General features: G+C 43.5%; 1 protein-coding gene across 1 annotated transcript in view; it reads left to right on the top strand.

Annotated features, from left to right (window-relative positions):
• The window catches only part of LOC309568398 (putative pleckstrin homology domain-containing family N member 1), a 99,456-nt gene that overhangs the window by 62,564 nt on the left and 12,670 nt on the right, over positions 1 to 24,222 (top strand). The window contains exons 8-9 of the mRNA XM_082274055.1: positions 3,029 to 3,175; positions 6,722 to 6,808. Coding sequence (XP_082130181.1) covers positions 3,029 to 3,175; positions 6,722 to 6,808 — 234 coding nt within the window. The remainder of the gene's footprint in view (positions 1 to 3,028; positions 3,176 to 6,721; positions 6,809 to 24,222) is intronic.

The raw sequence follows: 24,222 nt of genomic DNA, 5'->3' as shown, positions 1-24,222 counted from the left end.
CGGACAATTGCGCGGTCGTGCGACGCTGTACCTAAACAAATTTGACGTCCTTTTTTTCCCACAAACAGAGCTTTCTTTTGGTGGTATTTGATCACCTGTGCAATTTTTTTGATCATGCGCTATAAACAAAAAAAGAGCGTCAATTTTGCAAAAATAGCAATATTTTTCACAATTTTTTATATGAAATTCCACAAAAAAAATGTAAAAATAATTTTTTTTTTCATTTTCGGCCAATTTGTTTTATGCTAAATATGTTTGGTAAAAAAAAGTCGCAAAAGCGTATTTTGATTGGTTTGCGCAAAAGGTATCGCGTTTACTAACAAAGGGAAAGATTTTTGTCATTTTTGTTGTTTTTTTTTTAACGCGTAATGGCGGTGATTTGCGATTTTTTTTGCGGGACTGCGACATTGAGGCGGACAGATCGGACCCTTGACTGACATTTTTGACACTTTTGGGGTTACCAGTGACATTTCTACAGTAATCAGTGCTATACATATGCACTGTTACTGTAAAATTACACTGGCAGTGAAGGGGTTAACTTTTTTTGAGAGGGAGGGGCTGTGTGTGTGTCCCTAGGGGCGTGATTCTAACTGTGATTGGCTGTGGCTTGGGCTGTAGGAACAATGATCAATGGTCCTACATAGTAGAACCGTGTGATCATTGTTTCTACACAGGGGAGAATGACAGGCGACTTGTTTACATCAGCCGCCTGACTTTCTCCCTCTGCAGCGGCGGTCGCAGAGTGACCGGCGGACATCAGGTCCACCAGTCACACGTGCGGGGGGGGGTCCGTGACCACGCGGGAGCGCGCCTCCGGGGGCGCACGCTCGCTCCCTAGACCCTCACAGGCTAGCGACGTAGATCTACGTCACTTTGCCTGTGAGGGGCTGACTGTCGACGTAAATAGTCATGCGGCAGTCGGCAAGTGGTTAAGGGAACTCCACTTTTAGTTGATTTTGCCTATTGCATGCTTCCTAAAGTGTTGGAGGATGTGCCTTTTACTGACAGCCTACTTTTTCTTCCCGATTCATCCCTGTGTCCCTTTTCGTGCTTTTTGTGCTTTTTGTGCTTTTTCTGCCTCCAAGTTCTTTGACCCTTTTTCCAGCCCCTTATTTCTTTGTCTTTGTCTATCTTCTTCCATTGGTAGAGAGAAGGCCAGGCTACTGTCCCTGCCTGAATGAGAACATTCTCATTACTTTCCTTACAGGACTTATTTCCTATGAAATCAGTCTGCATATTCAATCAGTGTACATTTACTATATATTTGTGTACAGCAGGGGTCTCAAAGTACCGGCCCGGTTATAACCCCAGAACTGGTCCACCAGGATTAGGGCTGTACAGGCCTACCGGGAAACTGGGAAAGTTCTTGGTAGGCCGCCTGCCCTGGGCGGCAGCTGGTGCACAGAGCGCCGCAAGCTAAGGCAGACGGGGGGCGTCAAAGTACCAGAGTGCTCCCCTCCCTTCTCCTCCTCCTGGCTCCTGTGATAGGTGGCACACTGATCCAATGCTGGGAAATTGAATCAGTTTAACCTGTATCATGGGAGCCAGTCTAGGAGGCAAGACTTTGTTACAGTGTCCATACGGGCATTTCAAATCTAAGCTCTGTGACACATCAGGAGATTGCTGCTCTGTGTGATCCAGGCACTGGTAGGCTGCATTTGATGGGCACTGATAGGCTGCATTTTATGGGCACTAGTGAGGCTGCATTTGATTGGCACAGTAAGACTGGATTGATGGGCACAGTGAGGCTGCATTTGATAGGCACTGGTAGGCTGCATTTGATGGGCACTGGTGAGGCTGCATTTGATGGGCACTGGTAGGCTGCATTTGATAGGCCCTGGTGAGGCTGCATTTGATGGGCACAGTGAGGCTGCAGTAACTACCACTGGTGTTGATTTTTACGTTTAAAAGTTTGCATGCAGCTCCCATGGGATATGAAAACTTGTCTAGTGACCCTCAGGTAATTAAGAGTTTGAGACCCCTGGTGTGCAGTGTAGACCTGTAGGACCTATGTGTTCTGTTTACACTTGTACACACTATATATGTATATACAGTAAACCCCCCTCCATTGCGGGGGTTACGTTCCGGACCCAGCTGCGAAAAGTGAAATTCCGCGAAATAGAAAAACCCTATTAAAATGCATTGTAAGCATGTTTATTTTACTGTCACTGTACGTGTAGAAGCATTTTAAGGTCTTTAAACACACTTTTAAAACAATAAAAACTCATTTAAACACATAAAAGATACTTAGAGACATAGCAAGAGCTATGGAAAACACAAAAATATTCAATTTTTAATGATTTATATAGTAAAATAACATTACAAAAAAAAACGCAAATTACCGGGACCGCAAAAACTGAACCGCGATGGAGCGGGGGATTACTGTATTAGAAGAGCTGAAACAGAAAAAAATTGCAGTAACTCATAGCAACAAGAGTTAAAATTTTAGCAGTGCACAGAAAATAATTTTGAATTGGATATTTAGGGTTGTTTCCCTCCTTACTAAAATCTCTGATGTTCATAATGAAATTAGGTTAATTGTAATTTTACTATATGTAGAATTATTTTTGCAAGGTGATGGTTAGTTTCAAACGCTAAAAACATAAAATATTTGAAAAATTTTGTGGTACTATAAAATATTTTACTATATTTTACTTTCAGAGATTTATACGTTTATTCAAACAATAGTTTGTGCTCGCTATAGCTTTGCAGGGAGGGAAAGACTGCCCCCTGCTGGTGGAATTGTGTACTTTTTATTTTATTTCAGGAGTTTTTCTTAGATCCATCCTTTGCTCTGGTTCCTGTGAAACCAATTTCACCTGTAGTAGCCTCCAGTGCATTTCTCATTCCTAGAGAAATATTAAGATTTCTCCTTAGGCAACATTTTGGAGAAATGCTTTGGATTAATTTAACATAATAATATTTTATAGTGTTACATATTCAAGGTGATAATAGTTTTGTATAGCTTCTCTAAAAACATTTAAGTATTAGGCAATGCTTAATATGTATCTTTTATCTCTTCTTAAAGATTCCATGTGACCATTTGTGGAAGAAGAAGGAGCTAGTGAGGTATCTGTCATCATGCCCCATCCTGAATTGGGAAGGCAAGCCGATCCAACACATGGGTAGTGCCGTCTACCTTTCTGCAGTGAGAGCAGCTCACACTATAGATGGAGTAGGTCACATTGACCTTATATGAATGCAATGAGTTACAGCTTTTGTTCACTATCACTGTAGGAGGAATTCTATCTGTTAATAAGACATTTCATGTTTTTTTCCAACTGGCCTTCAAAAATTATTTAATTGGGATATCCATAAATTAATTGATTAAACAATGTTTTTTTTATTTGAAGATAGATTATCTTGAGTTTGTGAAACTGAATATGTAAATAGGTCTATAGAATAGTACACAGCGCAAAAAAGGTATACTATATAAACTGCAAAATTAATATACAAATTGTACAAAATTAGTGGATACTTTAAATGAGAAAGTGTGAAAAATGTGCAAATGTACATTAAAAACAATTGTGAATAAATGAATAATTTATATTTATAATTAATAATTTTATTCATTTATTCATGATTTTTTTTATGTACACACATCTATGGAATATGAATAATTTTTTGCACTTTATTTTATATTGAACTTTGCACAACTAGCACTGTTTTTTTGCACTTTAATGAGATTTATTGATTTATTTGAGGTTGATGGTGCAATATTAGATTGCACATAAGTTTCGCATAATTTGCACATTTTTCACACTTTCTCATTTAAAGTATCCACTAATTTTGTACAATTTGCATATTAATTTTGCACTTTGTATAGTATACCTATTTTGCGCTGTGTACTATTCTATTGACCTTCACAAAATCATCAGATTTTGAACAGTGGCATTTTAGGTTTATTTTTATTTTTAATCCATAGCGCAGGAACTACTATATTATCTATGAATATGTAAATAGCCATGCTTAGTCTGGGCCATAATCGCTAGAGTTCAAAGAAGTACTCAGAAATTCTGTGGGTCGGGGTCACTTCCTAGGAGTTTTAGGACTCATTCAAGTATTTGATTCAGTTTTCGTGTTTAGAACACAAAAGAAAATATTTAGGCAGATAGTATGATAAAACAGAGGAGAGTGAAAGTTACTTCCACCGGTGTGCGTGGAGCACAACAAAACATATTTTATGTCAATCAAAATAATGAAAAAAAATCACTAATTACACAAAAATAAAGTACTATCAAAGTTAACTCATACAACTGTTTATAAAACGTATGTGAAAAAAAAAAGTTCACATCCACTGTTTACAAATAGCCGAAAGGGCTGCTAACACGTGGTATGAAACTTGTGCATTGAAACCAAACATTCCCAGCTTACCAAACCACCAAAGGTGCCAACTTCTTACCAGAAAGATATGATCTCTGCTTTATAGAGATTAAATGCGCTTGTGAAAAGGGTTTAACCCCGCTGGACACATTGTATGTTTCCACGTATTTCGTCTGCAGTAGGGCATCCTCAGGGTACACCAGATGCTCCTACTGCAGACAAAATGTGCATAGGAGTGGGGCTTGCGGCCAGTGACTTTATACTATAATGTTTGATTGCAACGCACACATTTCATATTATTCATCAGCAACCCTTTTAACTATTTGTGGTGGACACTGGGTGTGGACTTTATTTTTCACATACATTTTATGAACAGTTGTATGAATTAACATTTGATTGTACTTTATATTTGTATAAAGAGTACATTTTTAAGTCTTTTTTTTTAAATGTAAACACAGTAGAAATATGTTTTGTTGTGCACAGGTATATTTTGTCACAGACTGGTTTTCATGTGGTTTTTGGGAACTAAATTGGTTTTAATATACCTGTATCCGGATATACATAGTGCTACAATTTTGCGGTACACCAAGTTCATTCGGTTTTCAGTTTTCTATAGATTTTATTGGGAATTATAAGGATGTTGAGTGCACAGGGGGTTATGGAAAGCAGTAATGCATTCAATGGAAGAAGGAGAACTCAGGATCTTCGACACGTTCTTCTTGTAGATGTTTCATGATGAGAACTAACAAGCTAACAAGTGTAGAAAAAAATGTCCACATGTCTTCATTTTCCCTGTTGCTGTTTTAAAAACACCTGTTCTATTCAGAATGCATGCATTTTGCATCCTGTTTGCATCAGATCTGTTTCAGGTCTGCTTTCAAGGAAAGCTGAAAGCTGTATTCTGCTAAACACTGCAACCCCATATGGTATACAGACATACAGATGCAAACTGGCCCTTTGAATACAATGACATAGACTTCCCGTATTGTTTCTGTGCAGTTTGGGTAGCAAATAGAAAAAGTCCTAAATACATTATCTTGTACATATATAGGGAAGCCACAGACGAATGCTAAAGTGATGTAGGCTGTATTATGATTTTCTAAGTGCCTGCTAGAACATTTTGTAAATGATTGATGATGCCCTTCCAGTAGAACCATTGGGTAGTCACTTCCTTTTCATAGGGAGAAAATCACATTCTTCTGCAGTTAAATGACTACAGCATTGCCACCTTTGCTGTTGCTATAGCTTTTAGATGCTGGCACCTTCGGAGGCCCTATCAATAAACAGTCATGCCCAGCCGTGTCCACAGCCATTTGATCTTAGGGCCATTTCACACAGAGCCGTTCCCTTGCAATCAGTAGGGGATCCATGAGCAGATTCCCTGCTCAATCGAAACTGAATGGGACAGAGGTCAGTTTTTTTTTACATCTGTGCCCGTTCCGTTTGTTTCTGCATTTACATAGCAGACACATGGTGACTCTATGGGCAGCTGGATGCAAACAGTTTTTTGTCCATTTACATCAGGCTTCCTCTGTTCTGTCATGTTTAGCAGAGCGCAGAGAAAATTCAGCTTTCCTTGAGCATTTCCCCTCTACAACAAAGGTGCTATACATTTTAGGATATTTAGTATGCCAACTTTCAATGAAAATGCCCGTTTGTCATTATCAAATGAAAAAGGTAAGTGGCTTTAGGCAGGCTTTAACCACTTATGGATTAGGCCTATTTCTGATACTCGTTGTTTATAAGTTAAAATCAGTATTTTTTGCTAGAAAATGACTTAGAACTCCCAACATATTTTTTTTTTTTTTTTTTTTTTAGCAGAGACCCTAGAGAATAAAATGGAGATTGTTGCAATACTTTATGTCACACCGTATTTGAGAAGCAGTTTTACAAATGCAATTTTTTTGAAAAAAAATAAAAATTTTTGAATTAAAAAATAAGCAAACAGTAAAGTTAGCCCAATTATTTTCTATAATGTGAAAGATAATATTACACCAAGTAAATACATACCCAACATGTCATACTTCAAAACTGCGCATGCTCGTGGAATTGCAACAAACATTGGTACTTAAAAATCTCCATAGGTGATGCTTTAAAAATTTCTACAGGTTACCAGTTTAGAGTTACAGAGGAGGTCTAGGGCTACAATTATTGCTCTTGCTTTAACGACTGCGGCAATACCTCACGTGTGGTTTGAACCGTTTACATGTGTGGGCACGACTTGCGTATGCGTTCCCTTGAACTATGAATCGTAGTACGTGACTTCTCTATATATTTGCAAATGTATGAAACTATTGCTTCTGCTTTTATTTTGACTTTAGATGTCAATTTTACATTGAGGCTTGTACTAGTTTTATCTGCATTTCCAAAAATAGTGACACCTATTTCTTTTTTAAAGGATTTTGAGGATCGGATTATGGTGCTGTTTCAGGAAGATCTAATCTTCTTGTCTGTTGATCCTGATAGAACAACTGTTATGCACCATGTAAGTTTTTATGGATTATTCAGAATTTCTTGCACTAATGCCAGTCCTTATTATAATGGCCACCAGATAAGTGTATATGGGTGTGTTTGTGGGTGCTGTATTCCACCCGATGTCTCAGTAACTGCTGCATGGATGGAATGTGACCAGTTGTGAGTCTATATAATATTATCTAAAAAGAATAGAACTGAAGGCCCCCTACATAGTAAGCAAGCTTGGCCTCAGTGTTAAAATGTTAGTCTCTTGACTGTACTTAATAATTTAACGGGCAATGCCATGCAGAATTCTCTATCAATCAAACAAAGGTCAGTTTGTGGCAGCATAATGTGAGTGATAGTCGGCATTATATATTTACCAGATATTGGTTTAACATTTTTCAAATACATTTGTCAGCCTAAATTCACTCAAAACTATTTTTAAAAAACACACATTTACAAATGAAACCCAAAGTGAATCTGTTGTCTTGGCAAACCAAGTTTTATGGTGGCAAGTAGCAGTGGTAGGATACTGATTATTGGATACTGATTTCAATAGACAGCGTATACAGCGTATGCATTACATGTCTGCAAGACATGCAGATTTACTTTATAAAGGACCTACAATTAAACAAAATACTTGTTAATAGGCTACACATGCACCCCTAAGTCTTTATGTAGGCTGACAATAAGGATGATCAAACTTTTGAAAAGTTTGGTTCGACCAGAACACCCAAACTTCCCGAAAGTTCGGGTCCGGATTCCAGAACCCCATTGAAATCAATGGGACCCGAACTTCGGTAATCAAAAAACACCACTTTGAAGCCCTAAAACCCAATAAATGCCCCTAAAAAGTACCTAGGGTTCTAGGTCATGCCCCAGGGACTATTAATCACACAAAAAAAAGTTCTTAAAAATTGTCGTTTTTGATAGAGAGCCAATTATTGAAAAAATTATTGAAAAAAAAAATGAGATTTCTTTGGATTTAGTGTCTGGGGGTCTAAAAGGTGTACCTGTGAAGTTTCAGCTCTGTAGCATGTCCAGAACCAGAAAAAAAAAAAAGATTGTTTAGCTTAGAATTGCAGTAGAGCAGGGCTATGGCTCCGCTATTTTCACACCTGGCCGTTTTTGTTGCAGGCGTTTATTGGGCTTTTTTGGGGACGACTTTGGAGGCAGGCATGACATCTGAACTTCTGTGTAGGGGTATATATACACACACACATATATGTATATATACACATACACACATATAGGTGTGAAAGTAGCAGAACCCTATGCCTGCGCTAATGAAATTATTTGCAGGCATAGGGCTCCGCTCCTATCACACCTATATGTGTGTATGTGTATAAATACATATATGTGTGTCTGTATATATACCCCTATACAGAAGTTCAGATGTTATGCCTGCCTCCAAAGACGTCTAAAAAATGCCCAAAAAAACCGCCTGCAACAACACACCTGGGCGTTTTTGTTGCAGGCGTTTTTTTGGGCATTTTTTGGGCGTCTTTGGAGGCAGGCATGACATCTGAACTTCTGTATAGGGGTATATATACAGACACACATATATGTATTTATACACATACACACATATAGGTGTGATAGGAGCGGAGCCCTATGCCTGCAAACAATTTCATTAGCGCAGGCATAGGGTTCTGCTACTTTCACACCTATATGTGTGTATGTGTATATATACATATATGTGTGTGTGCATATATACCCCTACACAGAAGTTCAGATGTCATGCCTGCCTCCAAAGACGTCCACAAAAAAGCCCAATAAACGCCTGCAACAAAAACGGCCAGGTGTGAAAGTAGCGGAGCCCCATGCCTGCTCTACTGCAATTCTAAGACAAACAATCTTTTTTCTATGGCGGTCACCCTGACATGGAAGAGTTTGGTCACCCTGCCATAGCAGTCAGAGTCAGTTCACCCTACACTACACTACGGTTACCCTGACACTTAACACTTTCCCTACAGAAACGAGATTATTAAATCTAACTATAGTGGGAAATAGTACCCTAACTACACTAGATATCCCTTTCCTCACACTAATAATTGCTAAATGACACTTTTGAAGCAGGAGTAACAGAACTGCTTCCACTCTCTTTCACAGCCCCTGTATTACAGTGGTAGAGATTTGGCGGGGTTATGTTATATACTGGGGGGCGTATTCACTACTGATTGGCCTCTGGACCCCCTAGTCACTCCAATCACATTCCTAGCATCCTCCTGCCCCCTCAATTGGCTTTTACTGATGGTTCTGGTCCAATCACGGGCTTTTAAAGCCCAGTCCCTGTCCCATTGCATTTTGGTCGGTTCTGGTTGCCGAATTCTGAACTTTTTCCGCAAAAAGTTCGTAATTCGGCCGAATTTCGAACAGTCAATGTTCGGGTCGAACATATGGTCGACCCGAACTGTTCGATCATCCCTAGCTGACAACACATGGCATTTTTGCCCAGTTTTCTTTTGCTATAATATTCAGACCCACCTACTCTACCATCCCCAAAACATAAAAGTTAAACATTCTATAGTCCCAAAATAAGGATTAAACTTTTTTTCCCCTTTTTTTATTTCTGTTTTCTTACTTTGTTCTTTTCTTTTATTTTTCTATATTTCATAGTACATCTTCTATACAGATTAATTGGTATATTTTCAGTTAAATGCATTCTTCTCATACATGCTTTCACTATAAATTTATATTTTGGTAATCGTTACCTATTTAAATAAATGTTAGGGCCCTTTCACACGGGCGATCCGATCAGATCCGCCTGTCAGTTTTTTAGGCGGATCTGATCGGATGCTCCATGCAGCTCTATGGGGCAGCGGATGTCAGCGGAGACACCTGCTGCCATCCGTATCCGATCCTGTCCGTGAAATCTGGCCGAATGGAAACCCTATTTTTCCATCCGTTCAGTGATCGGATTGGATAGGATGAGAGCGGACAGGCGGTCCGCTCTCATCCGATCCCCCATAGAGGGCAGCGGGGGCTGAGACACCTCCCTCTCCGCTCTGCAAGCGGAGGCGGAGCTGTCATCCGCCGGCTCAGCGGGGATCGCGGATCGATCCCCGCTGAGCAACACGGATCCGCCTACGGAGGCGGACCGTGTGAAAGAGGCCTTAATATGATCAAAACTGCATGATATCAGATACAAAGACATAATATCAATGCAGTAAAAGGAAACATTGGTAGTGGGTTAGATACAAGCTTTGCAAATCTAACCCTTTCTGTTTCTGTTTGAGGCTTGTAAATTGCAAATTATAAATAAAAATATTTGAAATAAATAAAAAATAAGGACTAACTACTCTCCTTGAGACAATGCAGGAAGTAGGCACAGGAATCAGAGCAGCGCTGAATTTCTGACATAATCCATGTCTTTTTTTTTTTGCGCTTTTTTATAATTTTTTTTATTTATTTCAGGTTTTTATATAGCGCTGTCAATTTACGCAGCGCTTTACATATACATTGTACATTCACATCAGTCCCTGCCCTCAAGGAGCTTACAATCTAAGGTCCCTAACTCACATTCATACATACATAGTAAGGCCAATTTAATGCAGGATCCAATTAACCTACCAGCATGTCTTCGGAGTGTGGGAGGAAACCCACGCAGGCACAGGGAGAACATGCAAACTCCAGGCAGGTAGTGTCGTGGTTGGGATTCGAGCCAGCGACCCTCTTGCTGCTAGGTGAAAGTGCTAACCACTACACCACTGTGCTTGTTGAACATATATAACAAAAGGGAGCAAATAACAAGATAAAAGACTGTAAATGCATTTGTATTTCAATCACCTTTAGCTTCAAATATCAGGCTTGATGCTTGCATTTATAACAACACCATTGACAGTGTTTTGTATCTGTTTAAAGAGGGAGTAAGCTCTAAAGGTATAATTTGTACCTATAGGTAAGCCTACAATAAGGCTTGCCTATAGGTACTGTAAATATCTCCTAAACGTGCACCGTTTAGGAGATATTTACATAAAATTTAGCCGATGATGTCATTGGCACATGCTCTCTGAAGGAACGGCCACCTGTGCCATTCCTTCAGATACTTGTGCTGTAAATGACGGCTCCCCCACGCATGTGCGGGAGTGATGTTATCGTGGCTCTGGCCTGTCACACAACCAGAGTCTGCGGACCCCAAAGGAAGACCAGGAGAAGATGGACACTGCTTCATTTTCAGGTAAGTTTCGCATAATGTGCTAGTATGTGATGCATACTAGCACATTATGCCTTTACCTTGCAGGTCCAAAAAAAAAAAAAAAACAACCAGCGGTTTACAACTGCTTTAAAATAAACTCGAAGTTTAGATTTCTTGTAAGACCCACTTTCCAGATGGGTTGCATGTTTCCATCAATTTATCTAAATAGAATGCATTTATTAACCTGTACTGTCAATGTATACTTTTGTTGGCTTTCTGCAACTTTTTTAGTTTCTTTTCAGTATTTAATTTTTCCAGTGTGGTTGCCCTGTTACATATGTATTAGTATAGTCATATTCTAATCATTGTATTTTATGTACATGTATACTGGCCTTTTCATTTTGTTCAGGGCTCTCATTCCTGGCCATTGACATTGAAGTAGAAGACACGGCCCTTTCATTGATAAGGTTCTGTGAGGGCTTGTCATGCAAATGTCTAATGCCTGGTACACACGATAAGATTATCAGACAAATGAGTGTCCATTTTATTTCCGCATGCTAGTCTCATATCGAAAATGAAGAGCTTACTAAACCTCTCCCCCTTCCAAAGAAATGAACCCAGAAGTAACATGCAAAGGTTTCTTCTCTGGTTAATTTTTAAGTATACTAAATTGAATCGAATTAAATGACAATGTAAGCTACTCACTTCAATTCCCAGAAGAATGTCTGCTAGTAAACTTTCCATTACCTCCACTAAGCACACCTCCCCATGTCTATAGTCTAAATGTCCTGAAGCGATACACCCATGGCAGTTGCTGGATAGAATGGGTCCTATCATCTTTGTCTCAACCTTCTCAAGAACCTCAGCCCCTCTGACACACCAGGTTGAGTGTACAAACATATAATATCACAGGAAATCACTGAAAGTAATACTTGGTACCTAATAGTAATGGTATATTAAAGAAAACAGGCACCAGACCAGGCAGTAAGGGCAAATTTAATATATTGTCACCCAATATGGTTAGTAACTAGGTAAGTATAAAAAGGATTAACAGCGGTAATTACACAATTTAGCATACAAAATGATCAAATTATCTCCTCCTTTTTCTTCACCCTCCCCTCTGCTTACCGGGTGGTCTGTTGTGTAAGTTTTTGATACTCGCCCACTCAGAGGATCCAACGTTGTTCCATTGAGATCCTTATGTTCCTTGCCATCTCTTGGTCCCACGCAGCCATATTGATGATTTCATCATCAAGAGGTCCATCGGCTCTTCCTGGTTCAGCTTTTCTGAATGGGGGGGGGGTGCTTTGTCTACTGGGATATGTGACGTGTATATCCCAGGAGGTAAATGGAGGACAGTGCACGTCATTCACCTAGGTGAATGGCGTAGAAGTGAGGTGGGGAGTTGTGCTTTTTTTAACCAAAACGAAATAAACAAAAAAAGATGACCCACAAATAGGGTTGAGCGGACACCTAGATGTCCGTGTTCGACGGGTTCGGCCGAACTTTAAAAAAAAGTCCGGGTCCGTGTCCCGGACTTTTACCGAACTTTTCCCGGACACCGAACCCCATTGAAGTCAATGGGGACCCGAACTTTAAGGCACTAAAATGGCTCTAAAACACCAAAGGAAAGGGCTAGAGTGCTGCAAATGGCAGCAAAACGTAATTAAGAGCATGGCAAGTGCTCTGCAAACAAATGTGGATAGGGAAATAACTTAAAACAACAAAAAAAAACAGAAAAATAAAACAATGTTCTTCTTCATCTCTGAAGGACGAGGCCCATATGGAGTAGGAGGGAGGTTGAGGTGGTGGTGGATGTGGCGGTGACATAGGCGTGCGCACAGGGTGTGCTGGGTGTGCCTGGGCACACCCTAATCACCTAGGGCACATAGCATTGCCAGTGAGGAGATGGGAAAGATCTCCCTGGGACCTGCTCTGCTCTATTTCTCCTTGCCTACAGGTACATGGCCCCGATACATTACTCTCCCTGCTGGCAAACACATGCATGTGTATTTCAACTTTGGGGTGCACACCTTAATGCAATAGGCTGCGCACACCTATGGGCGGTGTAGGTGGAAGCGGCGGTGGAGGAGGACCAGGGCCGGATTAAGAGCATCATGGGCTTGGTGCTGAGGATTTTGAAGGGCCTTAGGGCCGTGCCTTGCCATGCACCCAGAGGAGGAAGGGTGCAGCCATGCATGCCTAATTCAACATGGGATGCTGTCTCTGAAGCCCATAAACACATCCATGCATCGCCAACTGTCCCTCCTTGTCCGGCCTTCACGCTGTGTGGGGAGGTTCTGAGGGTGCTGCCTGGGGAAGCGAGCATAGAAGCCAGACTTCTGTGTTTACAAGTGACAGAAGAGCGGTAACAGTGAATATGGCCAACCCGGGGCCTATATAAAAGGTAGGGGCCTGGAGCTGCAGCTCCAATAGCCCCTACATTAATCTGGCCCTGAGGAGGAGGACGAGGTAGCCAACACTGCTTCTTTTCACAAATTTTAAATGAGGGTACACCCCAAAAGAGTGAGAAAGAGCAAAAATGGAACAATGGGTGGGTAAGGTCGGTATCCATTGCTATTCTGCACAAGGTACGGAAAAGTCCCGTGGGATCCATGCCTGGTTCATTTTAATGAACGTGAGCTTGTCCACATTGTCTCTGGACAGGCGGCTGCGCTTGTCTGTTATAACGCCCCCAGCCGTGCTAAATACCCGTTCAGATAATACACTGGCTGCAGGGCACGCCAGCACCTCCAAGGCGTAAAGGGCAAGCTCAGGCCATGTGCCCAATTTGGAGACCCAGAAGTTGAAGGGGGCAGACCCGTCATTCACTACATGTAGGCGTGTGCACACATACTGCTCCACCATGTTGGTAAAATGCTGCCTCCTGCTAAGACGTTCCATCTGAGCTGCTGGTGCTGCTGTTTGTTGTGGCGTGCTGACAAAGCTTTTCCACATTTCGGCCATGCTAACCCTGCCTTCTGAGGTGCTGGCGGTGCCCTGGTTGCGTTGGCGACCTCCTCCTCCTCCTCCTCTGCCTTGTGCTTCCACTGTGGCCCCGCTGTCAGATGGGAATGCCAGCAGCATGGCGTCTACCAGCGTGCGCTTGTACTCGCGCATCTTGCGATCGCGCTCCAGTGAGTGAATTAAGGACGGTACGTTGTCCTTGTAACGGGGATCCAGCAGCGTGGCCACCCAGTAATCAGCACAAGTTAGAATGTGGGCAACTCGGCGGTCGTTGTGGAGACACTGCAGCATGTAATCGCTCATGTGTGCCAGGCTGCCCAGAGGCAACGAAAGGCTGTCCTCTGTGGGAGGTGTATGGTCCGTGTCCTCTGTATCCCCCCAGCCACGCACCAGTGATGGCCATGAGCTGGCCTGGGTGCCACCCTGCTGTGAACATGGTTCCATCTCCTCCTCCAGCTCCTCCTCCTCCTCATCCTCCTCATCCTCCAGAACTGTGCCCCTGCTGGACAATTGCGTCCCTGGCGTTTGCGTGTGCAGGAACCCACCCTCGGAGCCCCTTGCGAATGACTGCCCTGAAAGCCTTGGAAATGTTACCTCTTCATCCTCCTCCTCCTCCTCATCCTGTGCCACATCCTCTTCCATCATCGCCCGAATTGTTTTTTCAAGGAGGCATAGAAGTGGGATAGTTAAGCTGAGAACGGCGTCATTGCCACTGGCCATGTTGGTGGAGTACTCAAAACAGCGCAACAAGGCACACAGGTCTCGCATGGAGGCCCAGTTATTGGTGGTGAAGTGGTGCTGTTCCGCAGAGCGACTCACGCGTGCGTGCTGCAGCTGAAACTCCACTATGGCCTGCTGCTGCTCGCACAGTCTTTCCAGCATGTGCAAGGTGGAGTTCCACCTTGTGGGCACGTCACATATGAGGCGGTGAGCGGGAAGGCCGAAGTTACGCTGCAGCGCTGCCAGGCGAGCAGCAGCAGGGTGAGAACGCCGAAAGTGCGCACAAACGGCCCGCACTTTCTGCAGCAGCTCTGACATATCGGGGTAGTTTTTAAGGAACCTCTGCACCACCAAATTCAGCACATGCGCCAGGCAAGGGATGTGCGTCAAACCGGCTAGGCCCAGAGCTGCTATGAGATTTCGCCCGTTATCGCACACCACCAGGCCGGGCTTGAGGCTCGCTGGCAGCAACCACTCATTTGTCTGCTGTTCCATGCTCCTCCACAACTCCTGCGCGGTGTGTGGTTTGTCCCCCAAACAGGCAAGTTGTAAAACTGCCTGCTGTCGTTTACCCCTGGCCGTGCTGAAGTTGGTGGTGAAGGTGTTACGCTGTCCGGATGAGGAGGCGGTAGAGGATGAGGAAGCGGAGTAGGAGGAGTTAGGAACAGGAGGCAAACTGAAGCGCCCTGCAATCCTCGGTGGTGGAAGGACATGCGCCAAATTGCTATCCGCCTCAGGCCCATCCGCCACTGCATTTACCCAGTGTGCCGTTAGGGAGATATAACGCCCCTGACCGTGCTTACTGGTCCACGTATCCGTAGTTAGGTGGACCTTGGCACAGATGGCGTTGCGCAGTGCACACCTGATTTTTTCCCCCACTTGGTTGTGCAGGGAAGGGATGGCTTGCCTGGAAAAGTAGTGGCGGCTGGGCACGACGTACTGTGGGACAGCCACCGACATAAGGTTTTTAAAACTGTGCGTCTCCACCAGATGGAATGACAGCATTTCAAAGGCCAATAATTTTGAAATGCTGGCATTCAGGGCCAGGGATCGCGGGTGGGTAGGGGGGTACTTCCTCTTCCTCTCAAGTGTTTGGGAGATGGAAAGCTGAACGCTTCCACGGGACATTGTGGAGATGGTTGTTGGTGACCCAGGTGGTGGTGTTGCTGACAGATCGTCTGTTTGCGGGGTGGCAGGTGCCGGTATCACTACAGATGTGGCTGGAGCGGCCGAGACTGCAGCAGAAGAGGAAGCAGGATGAGCCAGAGACGTTTCTTGGTTTTGAAGGTGTGTACTCCACTGCAGCTCGTGCTTTGCACTTAGATGCCTGATCATGCAGGTTGTGCTCAGGTTGAGAAGGTTCATGCCTCGCTTCAAGCTCTGATTGCACAGGGTGCAAACCACTCGTGTCCTGTCATCAGCACATTTTCTAAAGAACTTCCACGCTAGAGAACTCCTTTGAGCTGACTTTGGTGCGCTCGTTCCCTTGCTGCGTTGGGCAGTAGCGGGCGTAGTGTCTAGGGCACGGCCGCTCCGCTTCTGCACCCTGCTCCCTCTTCTGCTGTGCTGGTGGCTCTGTGCGACCACCGCCTCTTCCTCCAAACTACTCAGTTCACCTGCATGACGTTCATTCCATGTGGGGTCGAGGACCTCATCGTCCTCCACATCATCTTCCACCCAGTCTTCACCCCTGCCCTCCTTGTCGGTCTCCACAATGCTGAACGCCGCAGCAGTTGGCACCTGCGTTTCGTCATCATCGGAGACGTGCTGCGATGATCCTTGCATGTACTCATCTTGAGAAATAAGTGGTTGGGCATCGCTGCACTCAATCTCTTCCACTTCTGGGGCAGGGCTAGGTGGATGGCCCTGGGAAACCCTGCTGACAGAGTCCTCAAAAAGAATAAGAGACTGCTGTATGGCTTGGGGCTCAGACTGCTGGCCTGATTTGCAAGGGGGTGAGGTGAAAGACGGTTGGACATTGGCTGCAGGTGCCAACTCTGACCTTTCTGCAGTAGACTGGGTGGGAGACAATGTGAAGGAACTGGAGGCACTGTCAGCAGCAAACCAATCTACTATCGCCTCAACTTGTTCTGGCCTCATCACTTCTAGGGGCGTTTGATGCCCTACCAAATACTGATGCAGGTTCTGTCGCCTACTCACACTTGAGGAAGGTGTTTCACTTGTGCGTGTAGCTGGCACAGATCGACCATGTCCTCTCCTTGCAACAGGAGCTCTACCAGCAGCACCACGACCCAGGCCACGGCCCTTATTTGACGGTCTCCTCATATTTCTGTAATTTAAGATCTTGCCCTAGAAAGGTTTTTATTGAATAGCGGAATAGAAAATATGATCCAAAAAAAGTGTATGTATATCACACGTACACAACCACACTAGGCCCCAATTACTATTGTTTGTACCCCTAAAAGGCTAGATGAGGAGTAGGGGGGGTATGGAACAGGCAGCACCCTCAAACCTTCAGAAGTATGAGATGAACCCCAACAACTTGGAAAGGTGGATCTCTCTCACACGTACCGACACAGACTATCCCGCAATTCAATTGATCCTCAAAGGTTTTTATTGAATAGCGGAATAGGAAATATGATCAAAAAAAGTGTATGTATCTCGCACGTACACAACCACACTAGGCCCCAATTACTATTGTTTGTACCCCTAAAAGGCTAGATGAGGAGTAGGGGGGGTATGGAACAGGCAGCACCCTCAAACCTTCAGAAGTATGAGATGAACCCCAACAACTTGGAAAGGTGGATCTCTCTCACACGTACCAACACAGACTATCCCCCAATTTAACTGATCCCCAAAGGTTTTTGATTAAATAGCGGAATAGAAAATATGATCCCAAAAAAGTGTATGTATATCACACGTACACAACCACACTAGGCCCCAATTACTATTGTTTGTACCCCTGAAAGGCTAGGAGTAGGGGGGGTATGGAACAGGCAGCACCCTCAAACCTTCAGAAGTATGAGATGAACCCCAACAACTTGGAAAGGTGGATCTCTCTCACACGTACCAACACAGACTATCCCCCAATTTAACTGATCCCCAAAGGTTTTTGATTAAATAGCGGAATAGAAAATATGATCCCAAAAAAGTGTATGTATATCACACGTACACAACCACACTAGGCCCCAATTACTATTGTTTGTACCCCTAAAAGGCTAGGAGTAGGGGGAGTATGGAACAGGCAGCACCCTCAAACCTTCAGAAGTATGAGATGAACCCCAACAACTTGGAAAGGTGGATCTCTCTCACACGTACCAACACAGACTATCCCCCAATTTAACTGATCCCCAAAGGTTTTTGATTAAATAGCGGAATAGAAAATATGATCCCAAAAAAGTGTATGTATATCACACGTACACAACCACACTAGGCCCCAATTACTATTGTTTGTACCCCTAAAAGGCTAGGAGTAGGGGGGGTATGGAACAGGCAGCACCCTCAAACCTTCAGAAGTATGAGATGAACCCCAACAACTTGGAAAGGTGGATCTCTCTCACACGTACCAACACAGACTATCCCCCAATTTAACTGATCCCCAAAGGTTTTTGATTAAATAGCGGAATAGAAAATATGATCCCAAAAAAGTGTATGTATATCACACGTACACAACCACACTAGGCCCCAATTACTATTGTTTGTACCCCTAAAAGGCTAGGAGTAGGGGGGGTATGGAACAGGCAGCACCCTCAAACCTTCAGAAGTATGAGATGAACCCCAACAACTTGGAAAGGTGGATCTCTCTCACACGTACCAACACAGACTATCCCCCAATTTAACTGATCCCCAAAGGTTTTTGATTAAATAGCGGAATAGAAAATATGATCCCAAAAAAGTGTATGTATATCACACGTACACAACCACACTAGGCCCCAATTACTATTGTTTGTACCCCTAAAAGGCTAGGAGTAGGGGGAGTATGGAACAGGCAGCACCCTCAAACCTTCAGAAGTATGAGATGAACCTCAACAACTTGGAAAGGTGGATCTCTCTCACACGTACCAACACAGACTATCCCCCAATTTAACTGATCCCCAAAGGTTTTTGATTAAATAGCGGAATAGAAAATATGATCCCAAAAAAGTGTATGTATATCACACGTACACAACCACACTAGGCCCCAATTACTATTGTTTGTACCCCTAAAAGGCTAGGAGTAGGGGGAGTATGGAACAGGCAGCACCCTCAAACCTTCAGAAGTATGAGATGAACCCCAACAACTTGGAAAGGTGGATCTCTCTCACACGTACCAACACAGACTATCCCCCAATTTAACTGATCCCCAAAGGTTTTTGATTAAATAGCGGAATAGAAAATATGATCCCAAAAAAGTGTATGTATATCACACGTACACAACCACACTAGGCCCCAATTACTATTGTTTGTACCCCTAAAAGGCTAGGAGTAGGGGGGGTATGGAACAGGCAGCACCCTCAAACCTTCAGAAGTATGAGATGAACCCCAACAACTTGGAAAGGTGGATCTCTCTCACACGTACCAACACAGACTATCCCCCAATTTAACTGATCCCCAAAGGTTTTTGATTAAATAGCGGAATAGAAAATATGATCCCAAAAAAGTGTATGTATATCACACGTACACAACCACACTAGGCCCCAATTACTATTGTTTGTACCCCTAAAAGGCTAGGAGTAGGGGGAGTATGGAACAGGCAGCACCCTCAAACCTTCAGAAGTATGAGATGAACCCCAACAACTTGGAAAGGTGGATCTCTCTCACACGTACCAACACAGACTATCCCCCAATTTAACTGATCCCCAAAGGTTTTTGATTAAATAGCGGAATAGAAAATATGATCCCAAAAAAGTGTATGTATATCACACGTACACAACCACACTAGGCCCCAATTACTATTGTTTGTACCCCTAAAAGGCTAGGAGTAGGGGGGGTATGGAACAGGCAGCACCCTCAAACCTTCAGAAGTATGAGATGAACCCCAACAACTTGGAAAGGTGGATCTCTCTCACACGTACCAACACAGACTATCCCCCAATTTAACTGATCCCCAAAGGTTTTTGATTAAATAGCGGAATAGAAAATATGATCCCAAAAAAGTGTATGTATATCACACGTACACAACCACACTAGGCCCCAATTACTATTGTTTGTACCCCTAAAAGGCTAGGAGTAGGGGGGGTATGGAACAGGCAGCACCCTCAAACCTTCAGAAGTATGAGATGAACCCCAACAACTTGGAAAGGTGGATCTCTCTCACACGTACCAACACAGACTATCCCCCAATTTAACTGATCCCCAAAGGTTTTTGATTAAATAGCGGAATAGAAAATATGATCCCAAAAAAGTGTATGTATATCACACGTACACAACCACACTAGGCCCCAATTACTATTGTTTGTACCCCTAAAAGGCTAGGAGTAGGGGGAGTATGGAACAGGCAGCACCCTCAAACCTTCAGAAGTATGAGATGAACCCCAACAACTTGGAAAGGTGGATCTCTCTCACACGTACCAACACAGACTATCCCCCAATTTAACTGATCCCCAAAGGTTTTTGATGAAATAGCGGAATAGAAAATATGATCCCAAAAAAGTGTATGTATATCACACGTACACAACCACACTAGGCCCCAATTACTATTGTTTGTACCCCTAAAAGGCTAGGAGTAGGGGGAGTATGGAACAGGCAGCACCCTCAAACCTTCAGAAGTATGAGATGAACCCCAACAACTTGGAAAGGTGGATCTCTCTCACACGTACCAACACAGACTATCCCCCAATTTAACTGATCCCCAAAGGTTTTTGATTAAATAGCGGAATAGAAAATATGATCCCAAAAAAGTGTATGTATATCACACGTACACAACCACACTAGGCCCCAATTACTATTGTTTGTACCCCTAAAAGGCTAGGAGTAGGGGGGGTATGGAACAGGCAGCACCCTCAAACCTTCAGAAGTATGAGATGAACCCCAACAACTTGGAAAGGTGGATCTCTCTCACACGTACCAACACAGACTATCCCCCAATTTAACTGATCCCCAAAGGTTTTTGATTAAATAGCGGAATAGAAAATATGATCCCAAAAAAGTGTATGTATATCACACGTACACAACCACACTAGGCCCCAATTACTATTGTTTGTACCCCTAAAAGGCTAGGAGTAGGGGGGGTATGGAACAGGCAGCACCCTCAAACCTTCAGAAGTATGAGATGAACCCCAACAACTTGGAAAGGTGGATCTCTCTCACACGTACCAACACAGACTATCCCCCAATTTAACTGATCCCCAAAGGTTTTTGATTAAATAGCGGAATAGAAAATATGATCCCAAAAAAGTGTATGTATATCACACGTACACAACCACACTAGGCCCCAATTACTATTGTTTGTACCCCTAAAAGGCTAGGAGTAGGGGGAGTATGGAACAGGCAGCACCCTCAAACCTTCAGAAGTATGAGATGAACCCCAACAACTTGGAAAGGTGGATCTCTCTCACACGTACCAACACAGACTATCCCCCAATTTAACTGATCCCCAAAGGTTTTTGATTAAATAGCGGAATAGAAAATATGATCCCAAAAAAGTGTATGTATATCACACGTACACAACCACACTAGGCCCCAATTACTATTGTTTGTACCCCTAAAAGGCTAGGAGTAGGGGGAGTATGGAACAGGCAGCACCCTCAAACCTTCAGAAGTATGAGATGAACCCCAACAACTTGGAAAGGTGGATCTCTCTCACACGTACCAACACAGACTATCCCCCAATTTAACTGATCCCCAAAGGTTTTTGATTAAATAGCGGAATAGAAAATATGATCCCAAAAAAGTGTATGTATATCACACGTACACAACCACACTAGGCCCCAATTACTATTGTTTGTACCCCTAAAAGGCTAGGAGTAGGGGGGGTATGGAACAGGCAGCACCCTCAAACCTTCAGAAGTATGAGATGAACCCCAACAACTTGGAAAGGTGGATCTCTCTCACACGTACCAACACAGACTATCCCCCAATTTAACTGATCCCCAAAGGTTTTTGATTAAATAGCGGAATAGAAAATATGATCCCAAAAAAGTGTATGTATATCACACGTACACAACCACACTAGGCCCCAATTACTATTGTTTGTACCCCTAAAAGGCTAGGAGTAGGGGGAGTATGGAACAGGCAGCACCCTCAAACCTTCAGAAGTATGAGATGAACCCCAACAACTTGGAAAGGTGGATCTCTCTCACACGTACCAACACAGACTATCCCCCAATTTAACTGATCCCCAAAGGTTTTTGATTAAATAGCGGAATAGAAAATATGATCCCAAAAAAGTGTATGTATATCACACGTACACAACCACACTAGGCCCCAATTACTATTGTTTGTACCCCTAAAAGGCTAGATGAGGAGTAGGGGGAGTATGGAACAGGCAGCACCCTCAAACCTTCAGTATGAGATTGTGTTCACTGTACCCCACAAAGATTGAGTTCACTGCACCCCACAATGATTGTGTTCACTGCACCCCACAAAGATTGTGTTCACTGCACCTCACAAAGATTGTGTTCACTGTACCCCCCAAAGATTGTGTTCACTGCACCCCACAAAGATTCTGTTCACTGTACCCCACAAAGATTGTGTTCACTGCACCCCAAAAAGATTGTGTTCACTGCACCCCAAAAAGGATGTTGTTCACTGCACCCCAAAAAGGATGTTGTTCACTCCACCCCAAAAAGATTGTGTTCACTGCACCCCACAAAGATTGTGTTCACTGCACCCCAAAAAGATTGTGTTCACTGCACCCCAAAAATGATTTTGTTCACTGCACCCCAAAAAGGATTTTGTTCACTGCACCCCAAAAAGGATGTTGTTCACTCCACCCCAAAAAGATTGTGTTCACTGCACCCCAAAAAGATTGTGTTCACTGCACCCCACAAAGGATTTTGTTCACTGCACCCCAAAAAGATTGTGTTCACTGCACCCCAAAAAGGATGTTGTTCACTGCACCCCAAAAAGGATTTTGTTCACTGCACCCCAAAAAGATTGTGTTCACTGCACCCCACAAAGGATTTTGTTCACTGCACCCCACAAAGATTGTGTTCACTGCACACCAAAAAGGATTGTGTTCACTGCACCCCAAAAAGATTTTGTTCACTGCACCCCAAAAAGATTGTGTTCACTGCAGCCCAAAAAGATTGTGTTCACTGCAGCCCAAAAAGATTGTGTTCACTGCAGCCCAAAAAGATTGTGTTCACTGCAGCCCAAAAAGATTGTGTTCACTGCAGCTCACACACAGAAAAATGGATGTGGATCACTGACACCTGCCTATCTCCAATCCCACACCACACAGCAATATCGATTGTAGTTTGTAGAACACAGTTTCCCTAAAATTCAGCAGACTCTGTCCCTAACAGGATTGAGAAGAGATCGTAGATCAGGATTGAGTGCAGACCCCACCCCCCACACAGCAATATCGATTGTAGTTTGTAGAAGACACTGACCCTATATAATTCAGCAGACTCTATCCCTAAAATGCCTACAACTCGCCCTGCCTAAACACTCCGACCTGTCCCTCAATTCTATCCGGACACAAATGGTTTTTTCCTGCCTATCTTTCCCTAATCAGCAGCCAGCACGTTGATGTGTGCTCTGTCCCTGAATCTAAGCAGCATAATGACGCCGCTGCGGCTGCCTCGAACTTATAAAGACTTGGTCACATGCTTCAGACGGCCAATCACAGCTACTGAGACATTTGCAGGCATGGCTGGGATGGCTTAAGGCACACCAGTTAAACGATTGTTGATTGGCTGTTGAAAGCCCGCCATGAAAAGAGCGCCAAAGCATGCAAAACCCGGAAATAAAACGACCGAACACGGATTTTTACCCGAACATACAGTAAAGTGTCCGTGTCCGTGTTCGGGTACAAAAAATCCAATTATTCGGTACGAACACGAATAATACAGTCCGTGTTCGCTCAACACTACCCACAAAGACAAAACAGTAGCAAGGCCAACTTATGTGCAGCGATGAGCAGTAGTAAAGTTTAATCTACCGAGTGCTGGAACTATACTGCATTTATGGCAGCAATGCTGGGCCTAGATCAACTGGGTATGCACTGTCCAAAAGAAAAGTGGAGCAGAGTAAAATGAGGTCTTGCAGTATAATATTTACAGGAAGGGAAGTCCTTTTAGGTGTTCTTCAGCCGGCTATCTTTGTGGCCCTTTAAGAGCGTTGATGCCCTTAATGTTAGTCCCAGTTACCCTGCATTCAGTATAAGTTCAGTATAGGTATGGTATAGTCTTGGCACAAGTGCAAGGTAGATGTTCTTAGATGTGGTTCAGATGTGGTAAAGGCTTAGTATAATGTGTTAAAGGGTTGGTATAGGTGCAGTCTAGATTTGAAATAAGTGTGGTATAGAGTGCAGTATGGGTGGGTCAACTCACAAGATTCTCTGGATTCTGCATATAAGTCTATGGGCTTGCTTAGCTTTAGCTCTCACCCTGCTGGCTGGAGGAGGATGGTGCAGCATAACATAGGTGGAACCCTTAAAAATGTGCATGTGCACGAAACGCGTCGGGAGGGGCCTACGTGCTTATGTCACTTCCGCCGCATCCTCGTGGTAG

This window comes from Pelophylax lessonae (genome assembly GCF_965119305.1).
Source record: "Pelophylax lessonae genome assembly, chromosome: 12".
NCBI lineage: Eukaryota > Metazoa > Chordata > Amphibia > Anura > Ranidae > Pelophylax > Pelophylax lessonae.
This window is presented reverse-complemented; position numbering and strand designations above follow the sequence as displayed.